General features: G+C 30.1%; 2 protein-coding genes across 3 annotated transcripts in view; both read left to right on the top strand.

Annotated features, from left to right (window-relative positions):
• The first annotated feature begins 7,364 nt into the window (after positions 1 to 7,364).
• The window catches only part of LOC114122519 (protein argonaute-2-like), a 34,902-nt gene continuing 19,901 nt past the window's right edge, over positions 7,365 to 22,365 (top strand). Inside the window, exon 1 of one of the 2 annotated variants that reach the window (XM_050206606.1) lies at positions 7,365 to 7,446. In XM_050206606.1, the coding sequence (XP_050062563.1) occupies positions 7,419 to 7,446 (28 nt within the window). In that variant the 5' untranslated portion in view covers positions 7,365 to 7,418. The remainder of the gene's footprint in view (positions 7,447 to 22,365) is intronic. The other variant, XM_050206604.1, reaches the window with a different exon arrangement.
• On the top strand, positions 18,929 to 21,726 carry LOC114122505 (uncharacterized). The gene is made up of 3 exons (XM_027985186.2): positions 18,929 to 19,966; positions 20,048 to 20,268; positions 21,247 to 21,726. The coding sequence occupies exons 1-3, from the start codon at positions 19,863 to 19,865 to the stop codon at positions 21,609 to 21,611; spliced, it is 690 nt and encodes a 229-aa protein (XP_027840987.1). The 5' UTR covers positions 18,929 to 19,862; the 3' UTR covers positions 21,612 to 21,726.

The following is a 22,365-nucleotide window of genomic DNA, read 5'->3' as shown; positions in this document are numbered from 1 at the left end:
GTTCCTTGAATTTATAACCTTAAATATGTATTAAGGCCAATAGAATCTTAGTAAAATTCAATATATTTCTGGAATTTTAAATGATTCCTTGAGTTTATAACCTTAAATATGTATTACATCTAAAAACTTCACCATTAAATCTATTTTTTCTGGAATTTTTCAAGGTTCCTTGAATTTATAACTTTAAATATGTATTATATCCAAAACAATCTTCGTTAAATTCAATATTTTTCTGAAATTCTCCAAGAGTCCTTGAATTTATAACCTGAAATATGTATTATATCCTATAAAATCTCATTTATTCCATTGTTTTCTGGAATTTTCCAAGGTTCCTGAATTTATAACCTAAATATGCATGTTTATATCCTATAAAATCACAATTTTTTCCATTTTTTTCTGGAATTTTCAATGTTGCTTGAATTTATAACTTGATATGTATTATATCCAAAAGAATCTTCGTTAATTCAATATTTTTCTGAAATTTTTCAAGGTTCTTGAATTTATAACTTGAATATGTATTATATCCAAAAGAATCTTCGTAAAATTCAATATTTTTCTGAAATTTTTCAAGGTTCCTTGAATTTATAACTTTAATATTTATTATATCCAATAGAATCTTTTAAAATTCAATATTTTTCTGGAATTTTCCAAGAGTCCTTGAATTTATAACCTGAAATATGTATTGATCCTATAAAATCACAATTAATTCCGTTGTTTTCTGGAATTTTCCAAGGTTCCTTGAATTTATAACCTTAAATATGTATTAATCCTCTAAAATCACAATTAATTCCATTGTTTTCTCAAATTTCCAAGGTTCCTTGAATTTATAACCTTAAATATGTATATCCTATAAAATCACAATGATCCGTGGTTTCTGGAATTTTCCAATGTTCCTTGAATTTATAACCTTAAATATGTATTAAGGCATAGAATCTTAGTAAATTCCAATATATTTCTGGAATTTTAAATGATTCCTGAGTTTACCTTAATATGTATATTACATCTAAAAAACTTCACCATTATATCCATTTTTTCTGGAATTTTTCAAGGTTCCTTGAATTTATAACTTTAAATATGTATTATATCCAAAACAATCTTCGTTAAATTCAATATTTTTCTGAAATTCTCCAAGAGTCCTTGAATTTATAACCTGAAATATGTATTATATCCTATAAAATCTCAATTTATTCCATTGTTTTCTGGAATTTTCCAAGGTTCCTTGAATTTATAACCTTAAATATGCATTATATCCTATAAAATCACAATTTTTTCCATTTTTTTCTGGAATTTTCCAATGTTGCTTGAATTTATAACTTTGAATATGTATTATATCCAAAAGAATCTTCGTTAAATTCAATATTTTTCTGAAATTTTTCAAGGTTCCTTGAATTTATAACTTTGAATATGTATTATATCCAAAAGAATCTTCGTTAAATTCAATATTTTTCTGAAATTTTTCAAGGTTCCTTGAATTTATAACTTTAAATATTTATTATATCCAATAGAATCTTCGTTAAATTCAATATTTTTCTGGAATTTTCCAAGAGTCCTTGAATTTATAACCTGAAATATGTATTATATCCTATAAAATCACAATTTTTTCCATTTTTTTCTGGAATTTTCCAAGATTCCTTGAATTTATAACCTTAAATATGTATAATATCCAAAAAAAAATCATCATTAAATCCATTTGTTTCTGGAATTTTTCAAGGTTCCTTGAATTTATAACTTTGAATATGTATTATATCCAAAAGAATCTTCGTTAAATTCAATATTTTTCTGAAATTTTTCAAGGTTCCTTGAATTTATAACTTTGAATATGTATTATATCCAAAAGAATCTTCGTTAAATTCAATATTTTTCTGAAATTTTTCAAGGTTCCTTGAATTTATAACTTTAAATATTTATTATATCCAATAGAATCTTCGTTAAATTCAATATTTTTCTGGAATTTTCCAAGAGTCCTTGAATTTATAACCTGAAATATGTATTATATCCTATAAAATCACAATTAATTCCATTGTTTTCTGGAATTTTCCAAGGTTCCTTGAATTTATAACCTTAAATATGTATTATATCCTATAAAATCACTATTTTTTCCATTTTTTTCTGGAATTTTCCAAGGTTCCTTGAATTTATAACCTTAAATATGTATTACATCCAAAAAAATCACAATTAATTCCATTGTTTTCTGGAATTTTCAAAGGTTCCTTGAATTTATAACCTTAAATATGTATTATTACCAATAGAATCTTAGTAAAATTCAATATATTTCTGGAATTTTCCATGATTCCTTGAGTTTATAACCTTAAATATGTATTACATCCAAAAAAATCACCATTAAATCTATTTTTTCTGGAATTTTTCAAGGTTCCTTGAATTTATAACTTTAAATATGTATTATATCCAATAGAATCTTCGTTAAATTCAATATTTTTCTTTAATTTTCCAAGAGTCCTTGAATTTATAACATGAAATATGTATTATATCCTATAAAATCACAATTAATTCCATTGTTTTCTCAAATTTTCCAAGGTTCCTCTAATTTATAACCTTAAATATGTATTATATCCTATAAAATCACTATTTGTTCCATTTTTTTCTGAAATTTTCCAATGTTCCTTCAATTTATTACCTTAAATATGTATTATCACCTATAGAATCTTCGTTAAATTCAATATTTTTCTGAAATTTTCCAAGAGTCCTTGAATTTATAACCTGAAATATGTATTATATCCTATAAAATCACAATTAATTCCATTGTTTTCTGGAATTTCCAAGGTTCCTTGAATTTATAACCTTAATATGTATTATATCCTATAAAATCACAATTTTTTCCATTTTTTTCTGGAATTTTCCAATGTTCCTTGAATTTATAACCTTAAATATGTATTATGACCAATAGAATCTTAGCAAAATTCAATATATTTCTGGAATTTTAAATGATTCCTTGAGTTTATAACCTTAAATATGTATTACATCCAAAAAAATCACAATTAATTCCATTGTTTTCTGGAATTTTCCAATGTTCCTTGAATTTATAACCTTAAATATGTATTATGACCAATAGCATCTTCGTAAAATTCAATATATTTCTGAAATTTTCCAAGAGTCCTTGAATTTAAAACCTTAAATATGTATTATATCTTATAAAATCACTATTTTTTCCATTTTTTTCTGGAATTTTCCAATGTTCCTTCAATTTATTACCTTAAATATGTATTATCACCTATAGAATCTTCGTTAAATTCAATATTTTTCTGAAATTTTCCAAGAGTCCTTGAATTTATAACATGAAATATGTATTATATCCTAAAATATCACAATTAATTCCATTGTTTTCTCAAATTTTCCAAGGTTCCTTGAATTTATAACCTTAAATATGTATTATATCCTATAAAATCACTATTTTTTCCATTTTTTTCAGGAATTTTCCAATGTTCCTTGAATTTATAACATTAAATATGTATTATATCCAATAGAATCTTCGTTAAATTCAATATTTTTCTGGAATTTTCCAAGAGTCCTTGAAATAATAACATGAAATATGTATTATATCCTATAAAATCACAATTAATCCCATTGTTTTCTGGAATTTTCCAAGGTTCCTTGAATTTATAACCTTAAATATGTATTATATCCTATAAAATCACTATTTGTTCCATTTTTTTCTGGAATTTTCCAATGTTCCTTCAATTTATTATCTTAAATATGTATTATTACCTATAGAATCTTCGTTAAATTCAATATTTTTCTGGATTTTTCCAAGAGTCCATGAATTTATTACCTGAAATATGTATTATATCCTATAAAATCACAATTAATTCCGTTGTTTTCTGGAATTTTCCAAGGTTCCTTGAATTTATAACCTTAAATATGTATTATATCCTATAAAATCACAATTAATTCCATTGTTTTCTCAAATTTTCCAAGGTTCCTTGAATTTATAACCTTAAATATGTATTATATCCTATAAAATCACTATTTTTTCCATTTTTTTCTGGAATTTTCCAATGTTCCTTGAATGTATAACCTTAAATATGTATTATATCCTATAAAATCACAATTTTTTCCATTTTTTTCTAGAATTTTCCAAGATTCCTTGTTTTATAACCTTAAATATGTCTTATTACCAATAGAATCATCGTAAAATTCAATAATTTTCGGGATTAATCCAAGATTCCTTGAATTTATAACCTTAAATATGTATTATATCCAAAAAAACTTCATCATTAAATCCATTTATTTCTGGAATTTTCCAATGTTCCTTGAATTTATAACCTTAAATATGTATTATTACCAATAGAATCTTAGTAAAATTCAATATATTTCTGGAATTTTCCATGATTCCTCGAGTTTATAACCTTAAATATGTATTTCATCCAAAAAAATCACCATTAAATCTATTTTTTCTGGAATTTTCCAATGTTCCTTGAATTTATAACCTTAAATATGTATTATTACCAATAGAATCTTAGTAAAATTCAATATATTTCTGGAATTTTCCATGATTCCTTGAGTTTATAACCTTAAATATGTATTACATCCAAAAACTTCACCATTAAATCTATTTTTTCTGGAATTTTTCAAGGTTCCTTGAATTTATAACTTTAAATATGTATTATATCCAATAGAATCTTCGTTAAATTCAATATTTTTCTGGAATTTTCCAAGAGTCCTTGAATTTATAACATGAAATATGTATTATATCCTATAAAATCACAATTAATTCCATTGTTTTCTGAAATTTTCCAAGATTCCTTGTTTTATAACCTTAAATATGTCTTAGTATCAATAGAATCATCGTAAACTTCAATATTTTTCGGGATTAATCCAAGATTCCTTGAATTTATAACCTTAAATATGTATAATATCCAAAAAAAAATCATCATTAAATCCATTTGTTTCTGGAATTCTCCAATGTTCTTTGAATTTATAACCTTAGATATGTATTATTACCAATAGAATCTTAGTAAAATTCAATATATTTCTGGAATTTTCCATGATTCCTTGAGTCTATAACCTTAAAGGTTACGTGGAATTAGTTAATAGTACGTGGAATTCACAATTTTATAATAACAATCAATTATATATAGAATATAGTCGAAGTTATCGGCGACCCACGATTGCAACACACAACATGTACGGGCGGTAGACGGTCAAAGTACAAAGATAACGCGAAATTGTGAATATGTGCTGCTTAACTCTCCGTCGGCCCTACTCACCCCCCCCCCCCCCATTGACCGATCAGCCATCGTTGTCATCGAGTTTTTAAACCTGAATGTGGAAATGGTATCTCACATCGTTTTACCCATTACAGGAATATGTTATGTTATTATTATGTACGGAACTGAGCAAATGGCCAAAGAAATACGCAAGCTTATTGTGAGCCACGTAACAAAAAATTGGACTGAGTTTTCTATCATGTCTCACGACAACAATGGGGACAACTATATGAGTTCCGCTGAGTTTTTGCTGACATGTCTCAATTATATACTTATGGTTGTTTATGTGGATTGGTGGCCGCTGGACAATTGTTCCACTACATTTTTTAAGTTTACCGCAATTATCAGCTCTATGAGCGTTTTGGTATTGAAGGTTACCCTGTGTTGAGGATGCGTTTTACGCAAAATCTCTCTAGGGGCCATTTTGATGTCTACTTGCCTAATGAGTCAGAAATATTGATCCCTCAGAGAAACTCCACATTACAGCAATCACCTTTCTCTTTATCCCTGAAGAAGGGTAGAAAACACCGTGCCAGATACACTGGCGATATAAGAAAAAACCAACTTCAAAACGCGGCAAAGACATATGCACTTCGTAATCCTTTAGTGAACAGATCTGTAGTTGCCAGGTACCAGCTAGATAATCCTGAAGTAGGCAGAGCTGCTAGGTCTCGATATGAGCATACTGATCCTCGCCGGAAAGTTGAAAGACTGACACTTCCATGGAAAATAATGGTCAACTCAGGAATGACGTACAATCCTGACCTGGCTTATGAGGCAGAAAAACTATAGCTCTTATAACAACTATGGACCACAAATGCAAATACTGCAATACTCTAAAATGGAAAGAAGAAACCGCCGGAATGTGCTGCAATAATGGCAAAGTGCAGCTTCCATCTTTTGAACATTTGCCGGAACCTCTCAACAGCTTGCTTATGGACAGACACCCCCATCATAATCATTTTTTGGACCTTATACGAAAATACAATGGGTGTTTTCAAATGACATCATTTGGGGATAAAAAAATTGTAACAGAAGGATTTATGCCTACTTTTAAAGTTCAAGGCCAGGTGTATCATTTGGTAGTCTCATGCATAAACCTGATCAGAATGCCCAATTTTTACAAATATATTTTGTAGCTGAGGACGAGAGGGAAGTACGCTCAAGGTGCGCCAATTTTCCTGACGTCAAACCTGGGTTGATCAAACAATTGCAAAGCATGCTACATGAAAAAAACAGTTATGTCAAACAATTTAAGACCACGATTAATGCGGTGCAAAAGAACTGTAAAGAATTTAAAGTGGTCATCCGTGCAGACAGAAAACCAAATAATGCTCATGTTGGTCGCTTTAACGCACCAACACAAAATGAAATAGCTCTGATAATTGGAAGTCAGCAATTTGAAAATAGAGACATCGTACTTCAAAGTCACGATAATAAACTACAGCGTATCAGTGAAATTCGTCGAGCATACGACGCTCTGCAGTATCCACTTATGTTTTGCCATGGCGAGGACGGATACTTCATTGACTTACCATTGTGTAATCCCACTACGAAATTGCCTCTTGAAAAAAAAAGTTTCTTCGTAAAATTTGACGGAACCCTTAGAATTTAGATTATATATTATAGGTAAGTATATGAATATCATATGATTTAAGATATAAGCATTCACCTCTTAGATTAGAAAATTACGGTCATTGCATCAGCTTCAAAAGTATTTCTATTTTCTAAGTCGGTTATCTATATAGTGTTTTTATAATATGACTGTGGACTTGGATAACGTTATCCAATAAAATAGTTAATTCATATTTTCATACTTTATCTCTAATTGATAAAACCAGCCCTAGGTAAATGGTAAGATTTTTTAAATTTTTTTATTTCTGGCGTTCTGGGCATTCATATACCAAGTTATCAACTTAGGCTGAAGCCTAAAATTGTTATCAGCACGCACAATTCGTAAATTAAATGACACGTCGACACGAATGCACGATACGGGCTGTTTTACATGACGTGGCCGAATAATTATAAGTTATGTTAGTATTTTTTATTCTTATTTTCTTCCATACTACTTGTGTTACATAGGACATAGCATTATTAGTGTATCATTTTTGTTTTGGCGATCAATCCAGCATCGTGGAATAGATATTTTATTTCATTTATGTGCGGTTTAGTGTATACAATTATTAATCTACTATGAATCAACCTAATAATGGATCTTCTGGTATTATTATTAAATTAGTTTTTTTAAAGTATGAATTAATTTAATATAATTTTACTTAACAGGTGTTTCAGGAAAGGAAAACCAAAAAAAAAGGTAAAAAAATATATATATATATATTTTTTTCTCAGCTCAATATGTATGAATTATTGTAATTGCATCGTACTTCAAAGTCACGATAATAAACTACAACGTATCAGTGAAATTCATCGAGCATACGACGCTCTGCAGTATCCACTTATGTTTTGCCATGGCGAGGACGGATACTCTATTGACATACCATTGTGTAATCCCACTACGAAATTGCCTCTTGAAAAAAAAGTTTCTGCGGCATCCTTTTATGCTTACCGAATTATGATTAGGCAAGATGAAGTTAACCATATTGTATACTTCCGCTCCCTCATCAGTCAATTTTTGATCAATATATACGCAAAAATTGAAACTGAAAGGTTAATTTTATTAGGAATCATCAGAAACAGCTAAGAGCTGAGAACTATATTCATCTCAAAGATGCTGTGGGGAGAAATGATGTTAATGCAACTGATCTAGGTCAAATGGTAGTACTTCCTTCATCATTTATGGGCGGACCTAGGTATATGCATGAACGAACTCAAGATGCCATGACATATGTTCGCGTACATGGTCGCCTTAATCTATTGATCACATTTACATGTAACCCTACTTGGAAAGACATCATAGATGCACTGTTTTCTGGACAAAAGCCGCACGATCGTCATTACATTATAGCGAGAGTACTTCATATTAAAGTAAAGAAATTAATGGCACTCTTGACTAAAGGAAAATTATTTAGTGACGTACGGTGCTATATGTATTCTGTGGAGTGGCAAACGCGAGGATTGCTTCACGTTCACATCTTACTGTGGCTACAGAATCGGATTTCATCAAAAATAATTGATAATGTCATCAGTGCCGAAATACCAGACCCCGAGCAAGATCCTCTTTTATATGACATCGTCAAAAGTAACATGATTCATGGTCCCTGCGGCAGCTTAAACCCTAATGCTCCTTCCATGAAATAAAATACATGCAGTAAAAGATACCATAGAAAACTTTGCCGAGAAACACAGACAGGAGACGATGGATACCCAGAGTACAAGATGAGGTCTACAAATGACGGTGGTTTCACTGTAAGAATTAAGGGACTTGATTTAGACAACCATTGGGTTATGCCTTACAATCCAGTCTTATCACGTACTTTCAATTGTCACATCAATATAGATATGTGTCATTCTGTTAAGTGTATTAAGTACATCTGTAAGTATATAAACAAGGACAGTGACCAAGCAGCGTTTACGATAGAAAACCAGAAGGATGAGATTACAATGTACGAAAGTGGTAGGTATATCAGCAATGCCGAAGCAGTATGGAGAATATTATCATTTTCCATTCATGAACGATATCCTACGGTTTTTCATCTAGCCGTCCACCTTGAGAATGGTCAGCGAGTATACTTCACCCCTAATAACTTGGCAGAGAAGCTCAATAATCCTACTAAGACCACGCTTTTAGCATTTTTTGAGTCATGCAAAACTGAAGTTTTCGCGAAAACCCTCCTTTATTCGGAAGTGCCTTCTTCCTTTGTATTTAAGAATAATAAGTTTCAAAGAAGGAAGCAGGAAAGGAATGTAGATGGCTGGACGACCGTAACCAAGGACGATTAGAAAGAGTGTATACTATCCATCCACACAATACTGAATGCTACTATCTTCGTATGCTTCTTCATGAAATTAGAGGACCAACATCATTTTCAGACCTAAAGACTGTTAATGGTATCCTCCATAATACATTAAAATCTGCCTGTAATGTGTTAGGTTTGCTTGAAGATGATAATCACTGGAACAATACGTTAAATGAAGCTTCTTTGAATGATTCTCCTTCTAAGCTGCGCGAACTATTTACAGTAATGTTAGTATTTTGTTAACTATCGGATCCCTTAACTCTTTGGGATACACATAAAAACAATCTTTCAGAGGATATTATCCGACAAATGGATGCTGACCAAAAAGATGAGGCTCACAACAAATGTTTGATACAAATTGAAGATGCAGTGCTTGCTGTAGGAGGTCAGAGTATATCAAATTATGGGCTACCTCAGCCAACAAGGACAGAAAATAACTTTGAAAACATAGTCTATCAGAGAGAAATAAACTACAACCTGAATACCTTAACAAAGGTAGTAGTCAACAACGAGGCCTTACTGACGAACGAGTAATACAATGTCTATAGTCGGATAATGCACAGCATTAAATCTGATACTGGAAATTTTTTTTTCTTAAATGCTCATGCAGGAACGGGAAAAACTTTTCTTATAAACTTGCTTTTGACAAAAGTAAGGAGCAATCGTAGTATTGCTTTGGCTGTTGCATCTTCTGGAATTGCTGCTACGCTTTTGGAGGGGGGAGGACGGCCCACTCAGCATTCAAACTTCCTCTCGATCTCATTAACATAGAAACGCCAATGTATAATATACCAAAACAAAGTAATATAGCCAAAGTGCTTCGCAATTGTAAGTTTATTGTTTGGGATGAAAGCACTATGGCGCATAAAAGAGGTTTTGAGGCATTTGATAGATCTCTTAAAGATATAAGAAATAAAAATTAAGTGATGGGAGGAGCAACTGTTCTTTTAACTCAGTGGTTCTTAATTGGTGTTCCACGGAACACAGGTGTTCCGTGGACTTAATATAAGTGTTCCGGCAAAATTTTAAAATCAGTGAAAAAAATTTTATTTAGTATTTCTATTTTCATTCTCTTAAAATTTTGTCTTTTAATACAAAACACAATAATATAAGTAAGACGTTTTACTAAAATATTTGCAAACTGTTTTATGCTATACATTTATTGTTTAATATATTAAACAATTAAAAAATTAATATAATTATTGTTTTATTTTACGGCTGTGTTCCGCGAAAACCTCATAAAGTGTTAAGTGTTCCATCATTCGAAAAAGGTTAAGAACCACTGTTTTAACTGGAGACTTTAAGCAAACTCTACCAGTTATACCAAGAGGAAGTCGAGCAGATGAAGTTAAGGCTTGCATAAAAGCTTCTTATTTATGGCCGTTAATAGAACAACTTTCTCTCAAAAAGAATATGAGGGTCCACCTGGGAGGTGATGTCACAGCTGGAAAATTCTCTGAACTTCTACTCAAAATAGGAAATGGAGATTTTCCCGAGTTAGCTGGGAAGTTGGTTATCACTAAGGATTTAGGTTTAGTAGTGACAATACTACAAGAACTTATAGTTCAAATTTATCCTGATATTACCGATATAAAAAACAAATCGATGGATTGGTTATGTGAGCGCGCTATTTTGACCCCTAAAAATGACAGGGCAGCTGTGATTAATGAAATTCTTCTTGAATCATTTAAATGGAACAGAAATGGAGTATAAGTCTATAGACATGGTACTGAAGACAGATGAAGCAGTTCACTATCCTGTGGAGTTCCTCAACGCACTTAATCCCCCTGGCTTTCCAGCACATAAGTTAGTTCTTAAAGTAGGAGCTCCAATTATGCTGTTGCGAAATCTCCACCCACCCAAACTCTGCAATGGTACCCGACTGTGCGTGAAAGCACTCCAAAACAATGTAATTGAGGCAACAATAATTACAGGTTGTGCTCAAGGAGAATCAACGTTTATACCACGTATACCACTTTTATCATCAAACTATCCATTCGAATTGAAAAGACTGCAGTTTCCTATCAAGGTATCTTTTGCTATGACAATAAATAAGTCGCAAGGGCAGTCGTTGAAGATAGCAGGGATTGACTTAAGTGATGACTGCTTTACACATGGGCAATTTTATGTGTCATGCTCCAAAGTTAGCTCCTCTACAAGCTTAGTCATTCTTACCCCAAACGGAAGAACAACCAATGTAGTTTATAAGGAGGTGCTATAATAATAATAATAAAAAAAAATAACAATATTCACATCCTATAAATAAATGTTATCAATGAATCTAATAGTGCTATAACAATTAACACACACACACACACACACACACACACACACACACACACACACACACACAAACAATTAAATTGTGAATTCCACGTGATATTAGTACCATCAATACAATTAAATTAAACACTAACACACGGCCTATGAAAATGCTAAAAGGGAAACTAATACACGGGCAACGCCGTGTGGCGTCTGTCACGATTCACTCATCAACGCCCAGTCCAAACCGCTGGGTGTAGAGACCTCAATTTTTGTACAGTTTCCTTAAGCAATGTAGCGGCGCACTAAGAAAGGATTTTTCAAAATTCGCATTTTAAAGGGTTGCTCAATTGGGATTTTGTGATTTACGATGGAATTTTACGTTTATAATTTTGGTTTATAAATGGTTACTTAACAACCTGATTTATGTGTTGATACATTAACATTTAGTCATTTTTGCCACAAGTGGAAAAACAATCAAATATTACGTCGCCTGGCGTGAAAAACCTCCTATGTAAAAAAAATCGCAAAATGACATTTTTACATTTCTGAATTCAGAAAAAAATACGCTATCTAGTGATAAATATTTCAAACTTATTGGTGTTATCAAAACATTTTTATTCTTCAAAACAATGAACCTCCTATGTTAGCTGTATTGAAATTGTTATCTGATATAGCTCCCATGTGCATATAGCGGAGGTTTGTCACACTGTTGATTTGTACGAATTTCGCACATCGGAGCTATATCAGCTGGTGTTGAATAGGAGGGAAAATAATCTTTATTATCACTTTTGTCTTTTCATAATTCATATTATTATTTTGAATTTTGAATTTTTGATGGCAGGAAATCGGAATCTTCAACAATAACGTAAGTGTAATTAAATTTTAAATTAAGCGAGGGGTAAATACCTGACAGAAGTTTTGTACACCAGATTACTGATTTCAATGATTATACCTATGATTACCCATGGTTACCATCACCTTGTACACTGATTACCCCCAAGGTATATTACCCCTCGAAATTAAGCTTATTGTTATAATACAATTTTATAATACTCAAAATATTGAAACCTGATTATATAAATACCTATTGGCTAATTTGGTCTTATCATAATATTCTATTTATTTTTTAATTGCATTCTATATAAATTTAAATTTCTAATTTTCCTATACATCTTCATTTTAGAAAATGAATCGTGCAAGAAAACTGGTTGAAATGGTTGTCCCTGACATTGATAAAGTTACAACCATAAAGGAAATATGTGAGGACGATTTAAAGCTTTTAGAATCGGTTAATAGCATTAATGAGCATGATCATGAGCACTGGGCTGTTGATGAAAATGGAAAGGAAGTTGACCTGAATGTATATTATGATAATCCTATGCCAATAACCACCATAAATAATTTTAACAATTTTGATAATTATGATTTTATTATTACTGATAATATTAATACTTATGACAATATTGATGATGACACTGAAATAAATGGTAATGTAGATGATCCAATAAATGAAATTAATAGTGATGTGGACTGTGATGTTCTTAGTGAATGTATGTCTGAAAATTCTATAAAAATTGGTAGAACAAATAAGGAAAAGGCTTCAATAAAAAGAGTTGCAGGAGACCCATATATGGGTTCAAAAGTTAAGAATGGTAAATGCACACAGTCTTGTCCAAAGCCTGGAAGATTTTTGAAAGATTGTTGTGCTCATAATCACAAAAAAAATAAATTAGGATCCAAAGGTTTTTTTTGTGGAATGTTCACCGAAGTAGATCGAAAAATAATTTTTAGAAAATTTTGGAAGCTTGGATCTTGGAAAGAAAAAAAAGCTTACATAAATGGTTTAGTTGTAACTAGAACTGTAGTTCGTAGAAGGAAATCAACTAAAATTAATAAAGATACCACGGGTGGCTACTAGTTGCGTCCCGCGGTAAAAATTTCTTCCGAATTGCGGCCCGAGTTTTTTTGGGATGCATACGAATTGCGGCCCGAGTTTTTTTGAGTTACATATGAATTGCGTCCCGGAATTTAAAATTAAATTAATTATATGTATGTAATTAAATTTTATTATGGTATAATATGCATGCATTTATGCATTGATTTTCATTCAAATAGGTATACAAAAATATGCAAACAAAAATGCATGTTAATTAAATTTATTTAGTTTAAAAATGACAAATATATATAATTCATTAAATGAGTAATATGGATAAAAAAATTTATTAAATATCTATTTGAAATAATTGATGTATAATTTACTTATTTAGCTATGTATTTTGTATAAAGTAAGATGTTGAATTTAGAATTAAAAAACCCGGGCCGCAACTCGTCTGTACCCAAAATAAACTCGGGCCGCAATTCGGATTAGACCTTTTTTCGTAGATATTTTCGGGACGCAACTAGTATGCAGCCGATACCACAGCAAAGAAAAATTATGCACGAGATATTTATTTATCTTTAAGAGATGGTCAGAAATACAAGGTATGTCGTACATTTTTCTTGAACACACTGTGCATTGGTGAAGATACATTTAAAAGATGGACCAAACATGATATTGAGACAACTTCTAAGAGTTCTGAAACTATAATGGACAATCATAATAGTATTTTGACGTGTGAATCTGCTTCTACTAAGAAAATATCTCCCAGAAAAAATAAAAAAATTCAAGATACAGAATTAGTTGTAACATGGTTAAATATGTTACCTAAGGTACCGAGTCACTATTGCAGAAAATCTTCAAACAGAATTTATGTTGAGTCCACATTTTTATCTGTATCTGAAATGTTTAAAGAATTTTCTAGATGGGTCAAAGAAGAGTTGTCAAAAGAAGTACCTCGAGATACACTTTTTCGCAGAGTATTAAAAAATGAAAATATATACATACACAAACCAAGAAAGGACCAGTGTGATATTTGTACCGGACATAAAACAAAAATTGATGCAGTTGACGAAATTACTTACCAAAATCATATACAAAGAAAAGATAATGCCAGAACAGAGAAAAATAAAAAAAAGGTTGAGGCATCTGATAAAAACATTGTTGTAACTATGGACTTGGAAAGCGTTTTATTGTGCCCCAATACACTAGCATCATCAATGTTTTACAAGCAAAAGCTTCAAGTCCATAATTTTACAATATACAACCTGGGTGATAAGTCAGTTACATTATATGTGTGGCATGAAGCCAATGGAGGAGTAACTGCAAATGAATTCATATCATGTATTGTGGATTTTATAATGAATTTAAATCAAGATGCAGAACGAGTTACTCTTATATCTGACGGTTGTAACTATCAAAACCGAAATAAAAGCTTAGCCAGTGCTTTAAGATTGGTGTCAAAAGAAAAAAATGTTGATATTGAGCAATTATTTTTGTGTAAAGGTCACACGATGATGGAGGTAGATAGCGTTCATTCAACTTTGGAACATTATTTTAAGCCTCCGCTCTACTCTCCATCAGATTACATCACCAGAATGAGAATGGCTAGACCCAATCAACCGTATAATGTTAAAGTGTTAGACTACAGCTTTTTTAAAAATTATGATGCAATGTGTGACATAACTTCATTACGTCCAGGTAAAAAAACTGGAGATAAGGTAGTTACAGATTTGTGTCAATTAAAATATAGTCCATTATCTCAAAATATTCAATATAAAACCAACATTAATGATGACTGGGACAATCTACCAATAACAACTAAAAATCAAGTAACTGCCAATACAAAAAGTACTAGATCAAAAACAGCTGCCACTACAATTCAAGAAAATGTTCAAATAAAACAATTGTCAGATGTACCTTGTTTGTACACAGCTCAATTGCCAATAACGAAGGCAAAATATGATGATTTGCAATCTCTTAAACAGGTATTACAATACAATATTTATCTACATAATTTATTATTAATGCTCATTTTAGTAGCTACAATTTAACTAGAAAACATTATTAGATTATAAGTTTTATCGATGCACATTAACCATTAAAAATTTATGTTTAAGGTCATAGAGAAAGATCACCACTTATTCTATGACAATTTGAAATATACAGAATTTGGCAGAAAAACCAAATAATTTACTATACTTACTTTAAAAGACTAATAATATATAACACAAGTGATTTTAAAATGTATGTTCCTTTTAACTTTTTATTTTAATTTTGTTATGTGATTTTTAAGAAACAGAAACACAGAAAAAAGTTTGTTATACCTACTTATTCTTATTATTAATTTTATAGTATAAAATTGTTAACGTTTATATTAATAGAAACGACTGATAAAATATTTAAACATATTAAATACCTTTGTGCATTATTATTATAAGTTTTAAGTTTTTAACCAAAAATTATGTAGTGTTATTAACTGTTATTTTTTATTTTATTTTATACCTAATATGGTTTTTCAAGAAACAGAAAAAGTTTGTTATTTTTATTCTTATTATTACTATTTATAATTAAAAATTGTAATTAATTATAAAATCTATTAAATAACCATGTATTAAATTATTATTCATAACTATATTGTTAGTTTCCTGTATCTTTATTAGAAATTACAGAACATTTAGCAAGGGTCAAATTTGGTCTAATATTTCTATAATTTATAGAATGCTATTAGTTATTGATGCATATTGAGGTAGGTATGTTTCTTTTTAGGTATTATAAAGCACAATTTTAAACTATTAGTTAACCTAACTGATAATATTATAATATTATAGATCTATGTAATTAGATTAATTAAAAGGTTCATTATTTTTTTACAATTTTAGCAGTACCTAGTTTATACTTTGTATAGGTAGTAGAAATAATATAGACATGAAATCTCTCATGTGTAAAGAAAAAAAATATACACAAATATTAACCTCCTATGTGTCAACAACAAACCTCCTATGTGGAGTTTCAGAATAAAGAATTATCATCAAAACCTCCTATGTGTAAAAATCTTAACAATATGCTTAATATCCCTTTTGGATAAAACAATGAAATAATAATAAGAGTCCGATTTCATTTCTAAACATATTTTACACAATATAACTATTTTTTGAAATTTTCATATTCAATACTTATTTTTTAAACTACTAAAACGTTTCTCCTGAAAAATATGGTTTTTTTACATAGGAGGTTTTTCACGCCAGGCGACGCAATGTAGTATATTATAAGGAGGTGCTAATAATAATAATAAAAAAAATATAATAATATTCACGGCCTATAAATGTATGTTTTCAATGAATCTTTAACACACCCACACACACAAAATTAAATTGAGAATTTGACGTGATATTGGCACTATCCATACAATTAAATTAAAAACTAATACACGACATACGAAAATGCAAAAAAAAAGAAAGTAATACACGGGCAACGCCGTGTCGGGTCAGCTATGTCGGGTACTCATGTTCAAATATTCATAAAAAATCAAGTTTCGGTCATAGAGCTATGAAAGTGGTATGTGTGTTTCCTCAGTTCTTCCAATATCGTTGGGCATTATTTTCAATAACTGTGGCTCACAAAATCGACTGTCAGGTAGCCAAGTGTAATATTTATCGCCGGATTTCAATTAAAATAACCTTTTTTCAGTTATAAGAACTGGACACCGTATTTTTTAATACTTACCTAACTCTGTGTAATACGCCGTGTAGCTGACGAGTATACGAAGCTATCGATATTATCATACACATATGATACAAATCGATTAGGGAATTGTCCCATATTAACGTAAATTATTTATGACTGAAAGAGTCATACTCTTTACTTTTTAATATTTGTAAAGATTGACGCGGTATAAATGTATAATATAAAGATTAAAAAGGATATTATATAAAAAATCTGATTTAAAATTTTTTTCATATTATTTGCAAGCTCTTTACTGGCTTGACTCCTCTAAGTTATAACCCATAACAAAACTATTTTTATTATATTAAATGTTTATATTTTGATATTTGATGATTTAGTTAACTCTCAAAAAAAATAATGGGAACACCTCTGGATATAATTAGTTTTTTTTAATAAATAAATTGTTTCACAAAACTGAAATATACTCATAAAAATGTTTCAGTTAAAATTTGTTGTGGGTGGTACAATTGTCACATATTATGTACAATCTATACAGCCAATTACCCCATGGGCCAGAAAATCCAGTTGTTCTATAAAATTTGTTAAATATTTAAGTTATTATTTATCAGTTATCACTTACAAATAACAAGCTTTATATTGAACTCTAAAAGTTTAAAGTAGATAAATAAAAATAGTAATAGGTAATCTAAGGATTAAGATTTCTGCCCATCAATAATATTTTATATTTATGACAAAGTGTTTGTATTACTCGTTGCTAACGTAAATGTAATTCTTGAATATTTGCTGACATTTCACCTAAGTGTTAATAATTTCAGGTATATCAAGAGCATCTACCAAGTATTAGTATCTTTTACACATCGAGAAACAGACGATTGTGAAACTCTAAAATTGCATTGAATTTATTATGACCCATAGGTGACTGATTGAATAAATACCAAAAAAAATGTAATACAATTAGAACCAACCATAAAGAGTAAAATAAGTCAATCTTTTTTTTATTTGTTATGACATACTTATTATAATCAATTTATCAATTTATAGGCTCTCTAGGTAGGTCCATTGGTACATTGGATATTTAGGTAAAGATCATTGTTCTTAATTTACTTTGGTGTTTAAGTCAATAAATGACGAACGACTCTTTAGTTCAACCAATGATTCAATTAAACATTGAGGAAGATCCTGTTGGTCTATTATATTTTTACAAATTATCGATCGGACAATGTGAAAGCATCCACAAGATTTCCTTTTGTTAATAGTCTTCAATATAACTATAGATATGTTTTCTTGTACTATAAATTTTTAATTGCAAACAAATTTGCCATTACTTCGAAGTTTGCAATAATAATGCATTTAAACGCTGTACAATGAACTAAATAATATGTTAATACTACAAAACATATAAAACATACAAGTATTGATATATTTTATCATAATCCCAACAAAAACACTTTGTCGAATTCCGTGTAAAAAAATTCCCGAGTCAAAAAAAATATACGTTTATATAAGACTTCAGCATTATAAAGATGTGATATTATAAATACATGCAGTATTTAATGTTTTTATTTTTAATACTATATTCAATTTTTTTACACATTATTATAATTTTCCTACACATCTATACCGCTTCGATGATATCGTTCAAATCGTATTGAAGCGTCGTGTCGTTACATCGTAGCCATTTATTTTGATATAAAATGAAGCCAATACAGTGTGCTTCATTCACAGATGGACCATAATGGCAGTTGACAAATAGATTTATTAATCCATTTTTCTATGCCGCTTCCATAAAATGGAAATAGTTTTTTTGTTATTTTACAATTTTTTTTTTTTTTTTGTTATGGTGATAGAATTATTTTTTGAACTCTCGAGACCATATTAGGTCCACATCGTATTTGTGTTGTTTGTTTTCAAATACCTAGTTCCTCTTTTTACGTAATTTCTGTCGATACACACTTTGAAAAAATCGAAACAAACTGTAAAAAACATCCGTTTTAAAACCCGTTCTCGTAATCATTACAGAAGAACGGTATAACATTATAATAATATGCTGAACACTCGCGACGATTCGCCCGACTCGCTACGACGACACGGAGAATTACCGTGATTAACGATAATAATCGAACGACACGACAAACGGTGGAATAACACGCGGTTATTGGTTATCACGATATTATATCATTGCGGCCGTGATTACGGCGCGGCAGTGAAAACACACGTCGTCAACACGACCGAACACGGTCTTAGAAGTCCGTCTTCTAAAGACCGTGACACACCGAATGTCGCCCGGACGAATATGATAAGCGAAAAAACGGGAACCGCCCGCTACGCGATGGTGCGATACCTCCCGGCCGGAGCCGTACTCGCGGCGTATTCCGAGACTCCGTCCGTTCGAATTAAAAACGCGTTGGTTGGCGCGGGACGGATGTGATAAGCAGCCGTTTTCGTCCGATGCGGAAAACGCGAGCCGGCTTGCGTTTTGGCTGGCGAACGCCAAAATAATAAAAAAAAAACGCGGCTCATCACGTCCGCCGTCGTACGTGTTTTTTATTCGACGGACGACGCCGTGTATATAGCCGTGTAAGACTAAACATTGAATCGCCCCGATTTGACGTAACTACTGCGTATCGTTTTTTTCTTTTTGGAAAACGTTTCAAATCTCAATTTTATCATCTTCAGTCGTCAGTTTGGGTTTTTTACTAAATGTCTGTTATCTAGTGTCGTAGAATAGTTTTTTTTTTTTTTTTAATTTCCAACATTGTTTTTAAACACGTGTTATGAACGTGAACCCTTCAAAAAGATTTTTATGGTGAAGATAAGCTAAGGTCCACGATTTACTGAATTGATCTCTAAGTGATCGCGTAATTACAAGAGACCAAGAACACTAAAATAATCATGACTGAAAAATTATCGAAACTGGGTAACAATTGTGTTGTGTGTAAAAGGTCACCAAAAAAATACCAGGCGAAATATACTAGCTCTAACATGTCTTTGCACTCGTAAGTATTATATTTTAATTGGCCTAGTGTGTGGGGAAAAGAACTTGTCAGTATAATAAGTTTTATTTTATTTTGTATCAGATTTCCATCGCGTCCGGAAAGACGGCAGATTTGGCTTAAACGGTGTGGATTGACAGATGAAGAAGTCTTACCGTTTGGTAAGATATGCTCATTCCACTTTGAACCAACATGTTTCAAATCATCCAAATTAAAAAGACGCTTACTTCATCTTGATGCTGTACCAACAATTTTTGTAGAAGACTGTATAAAGGAGACAAATGTGCCATTAAAAAATAACAAAGGTACCTGGTATAACATCTTCTTTCAATAATTATTTTTAATTTTTTGACAAGCGCTTGTAATGAAGGTTTTGCACCAATGGTGAATCTTCATTATTGGGTATAGTAATAATTTTTGCTTTTTAAAGTATTTTATCTAAGAGTGTATTCTCAAAATTAAAAATATATAAAACAAGGCTTTGAAGTACCATGTGTCAATACAGGCTTGAATCCATTATGAACATGTCTTGTGTACCTATGTAATATTCTAATTGAACCAGACAACATTATTAAACACGATATATTTTATACTACTGATTTATCAAAAGAACTATGGCAACTGCAGAAGTATTACTAAAATAAGATTTATGAATTATTTATAATTATAAATTATCTAATTTTTATTAATGAAACATTTTATTTTTTATTCCATAAAATTGATTCAATTTTCATCATTAAGGGTAGCTTATAAAATATCTAGCGCATACTTTGTTATGAAGAAATAAAAATTAATAATCACCCAATAGATTAATATCTAAGAAGTGTACTATGTAATCCATAGTGCTGATCATATATTTATAGAAAAAATCTATATTATATCTACATTACATGTAGATACATTGGTACATGTCTTGTTTCTACTGAATACAGTTGACACAAGAATGTTGATGTCGATTAGGTATTAGATACGAGAAGAGGATTAAACTGTAGGTAAATTTAATTTACCAACAATAAATATAATATATATGTATATATTTTTTTAATTTTTATGTAGCAACCGGTTGCTATAAACAATCACTGTCTCGACTGGTAACATTTTCGGTGTCGCAAAAATTAACAGAATGACTCCCAGCCATAAGACATATTATATATGTCAATATTTTTTGATTAAAATTTGAAGCTGTATCTACAACATTTTAATGTGGAAAATAATAATTAAGTTTCAAATAAAAATTATCAATCTGGTACTTTTGTAATATTAATGCTTATTTTTTGTTTTAGGAAAACCAAAAAAATTCAAAAAGAATGAGATTCCTCTCCAGATTAATGAAGCACGTGATGTTTCAGTCAATTTTATTGACTCCTTAAGATTTCCACCAAGTGATGTTTCATTAACAAGATCTACTGAACAGTTAATTGAGGGACAGAATGGTCAGGCTCATGGTATTTCAGCAACAAAAATAATTACCAATCAAAATTGTTTTTATTGTAATGAAGCATTGAAACATGTTAGAAATATACATAAAATACTGTCAAAAAAGAGATCGTCATATAATGAGGAATTTTGTTATCTTGATAATATTATCGCGGAAGTAAATAAAAAAAAGTTATTACTGGAATCACTGCGAAAAGACGGGAAAGTGTGATGAATTAAATAGCATTATATTATAACACTGTAAAATGATTTTATACCTAATATTTAGAGCATTTTAATCAATCTATGTTTTAAATCTATCTAACAATAAATTAATGTTTCTTTGATTTGGTTTTAATTATTAACTTTATTTTATTATTATTATTATTATTATTATTATTGTTTGTAATTCTTATGCTAGTGATGAATGTTGAACATTGGATCATTATATTCTGTTTAATTTAATTATTGAGGAAAAAACTAATACTTTGAGTAATTTGTTTGATTAAGTAATATTATGTTGCATTTGACATCAAAATATTGTATGTAAGAGTACTATGATAAAAATGCTTTTGGACTTTAAAAAAATTAAGCAAAATTAATTAAGAATCGTATATTATTAAATTATTAAAAGATAATTTTTTTTTTTTGCAAGGAATGCTTTTTTATGTAGGGATTAAATAAGAAAACAAACTAATAGATGTACTTACTATTTAATTAGTTTTATTTTTTTAATTTTTGAAAGATATGTTATAGTTTAAGAAGATTATTAAGGAATATTGAAAATCTCCAAACTAAAAAAATAGTATTATAATTCTAATAATCTAGCAAAAGCATAAATTGAACTCAGACAAGTAAAATTGTTATCCATGATTCTGTATTTCTGCAGTTTTGCTTAAGCAACTTGCAAGATTCAATTTCTCAAAATTGTTTGATGTACCTATAGTCTAAGATTTGTGTTAAACTACATGAACTATAATTGTGTT

The sequence above is a fragment of the Aphis gossypii genome, chromosome X (genome assembly GCF_020184175.1).
Source record: "Aphis gossypii isolate Hap1 chromosome X, ASM2018417v2, whole genome shotgun sequence".
NCBI classification, from domain to species: Eukaryota; Metazoa; Arthropoda; class Insecta; order Hemiptera; family Aphididae; genus Aphis; species Aphis gossypii.
Note: the sequence above shows the minus strand (reverse complement) of the source record. Positions and strands in the feature narration are given on the sequence as shown.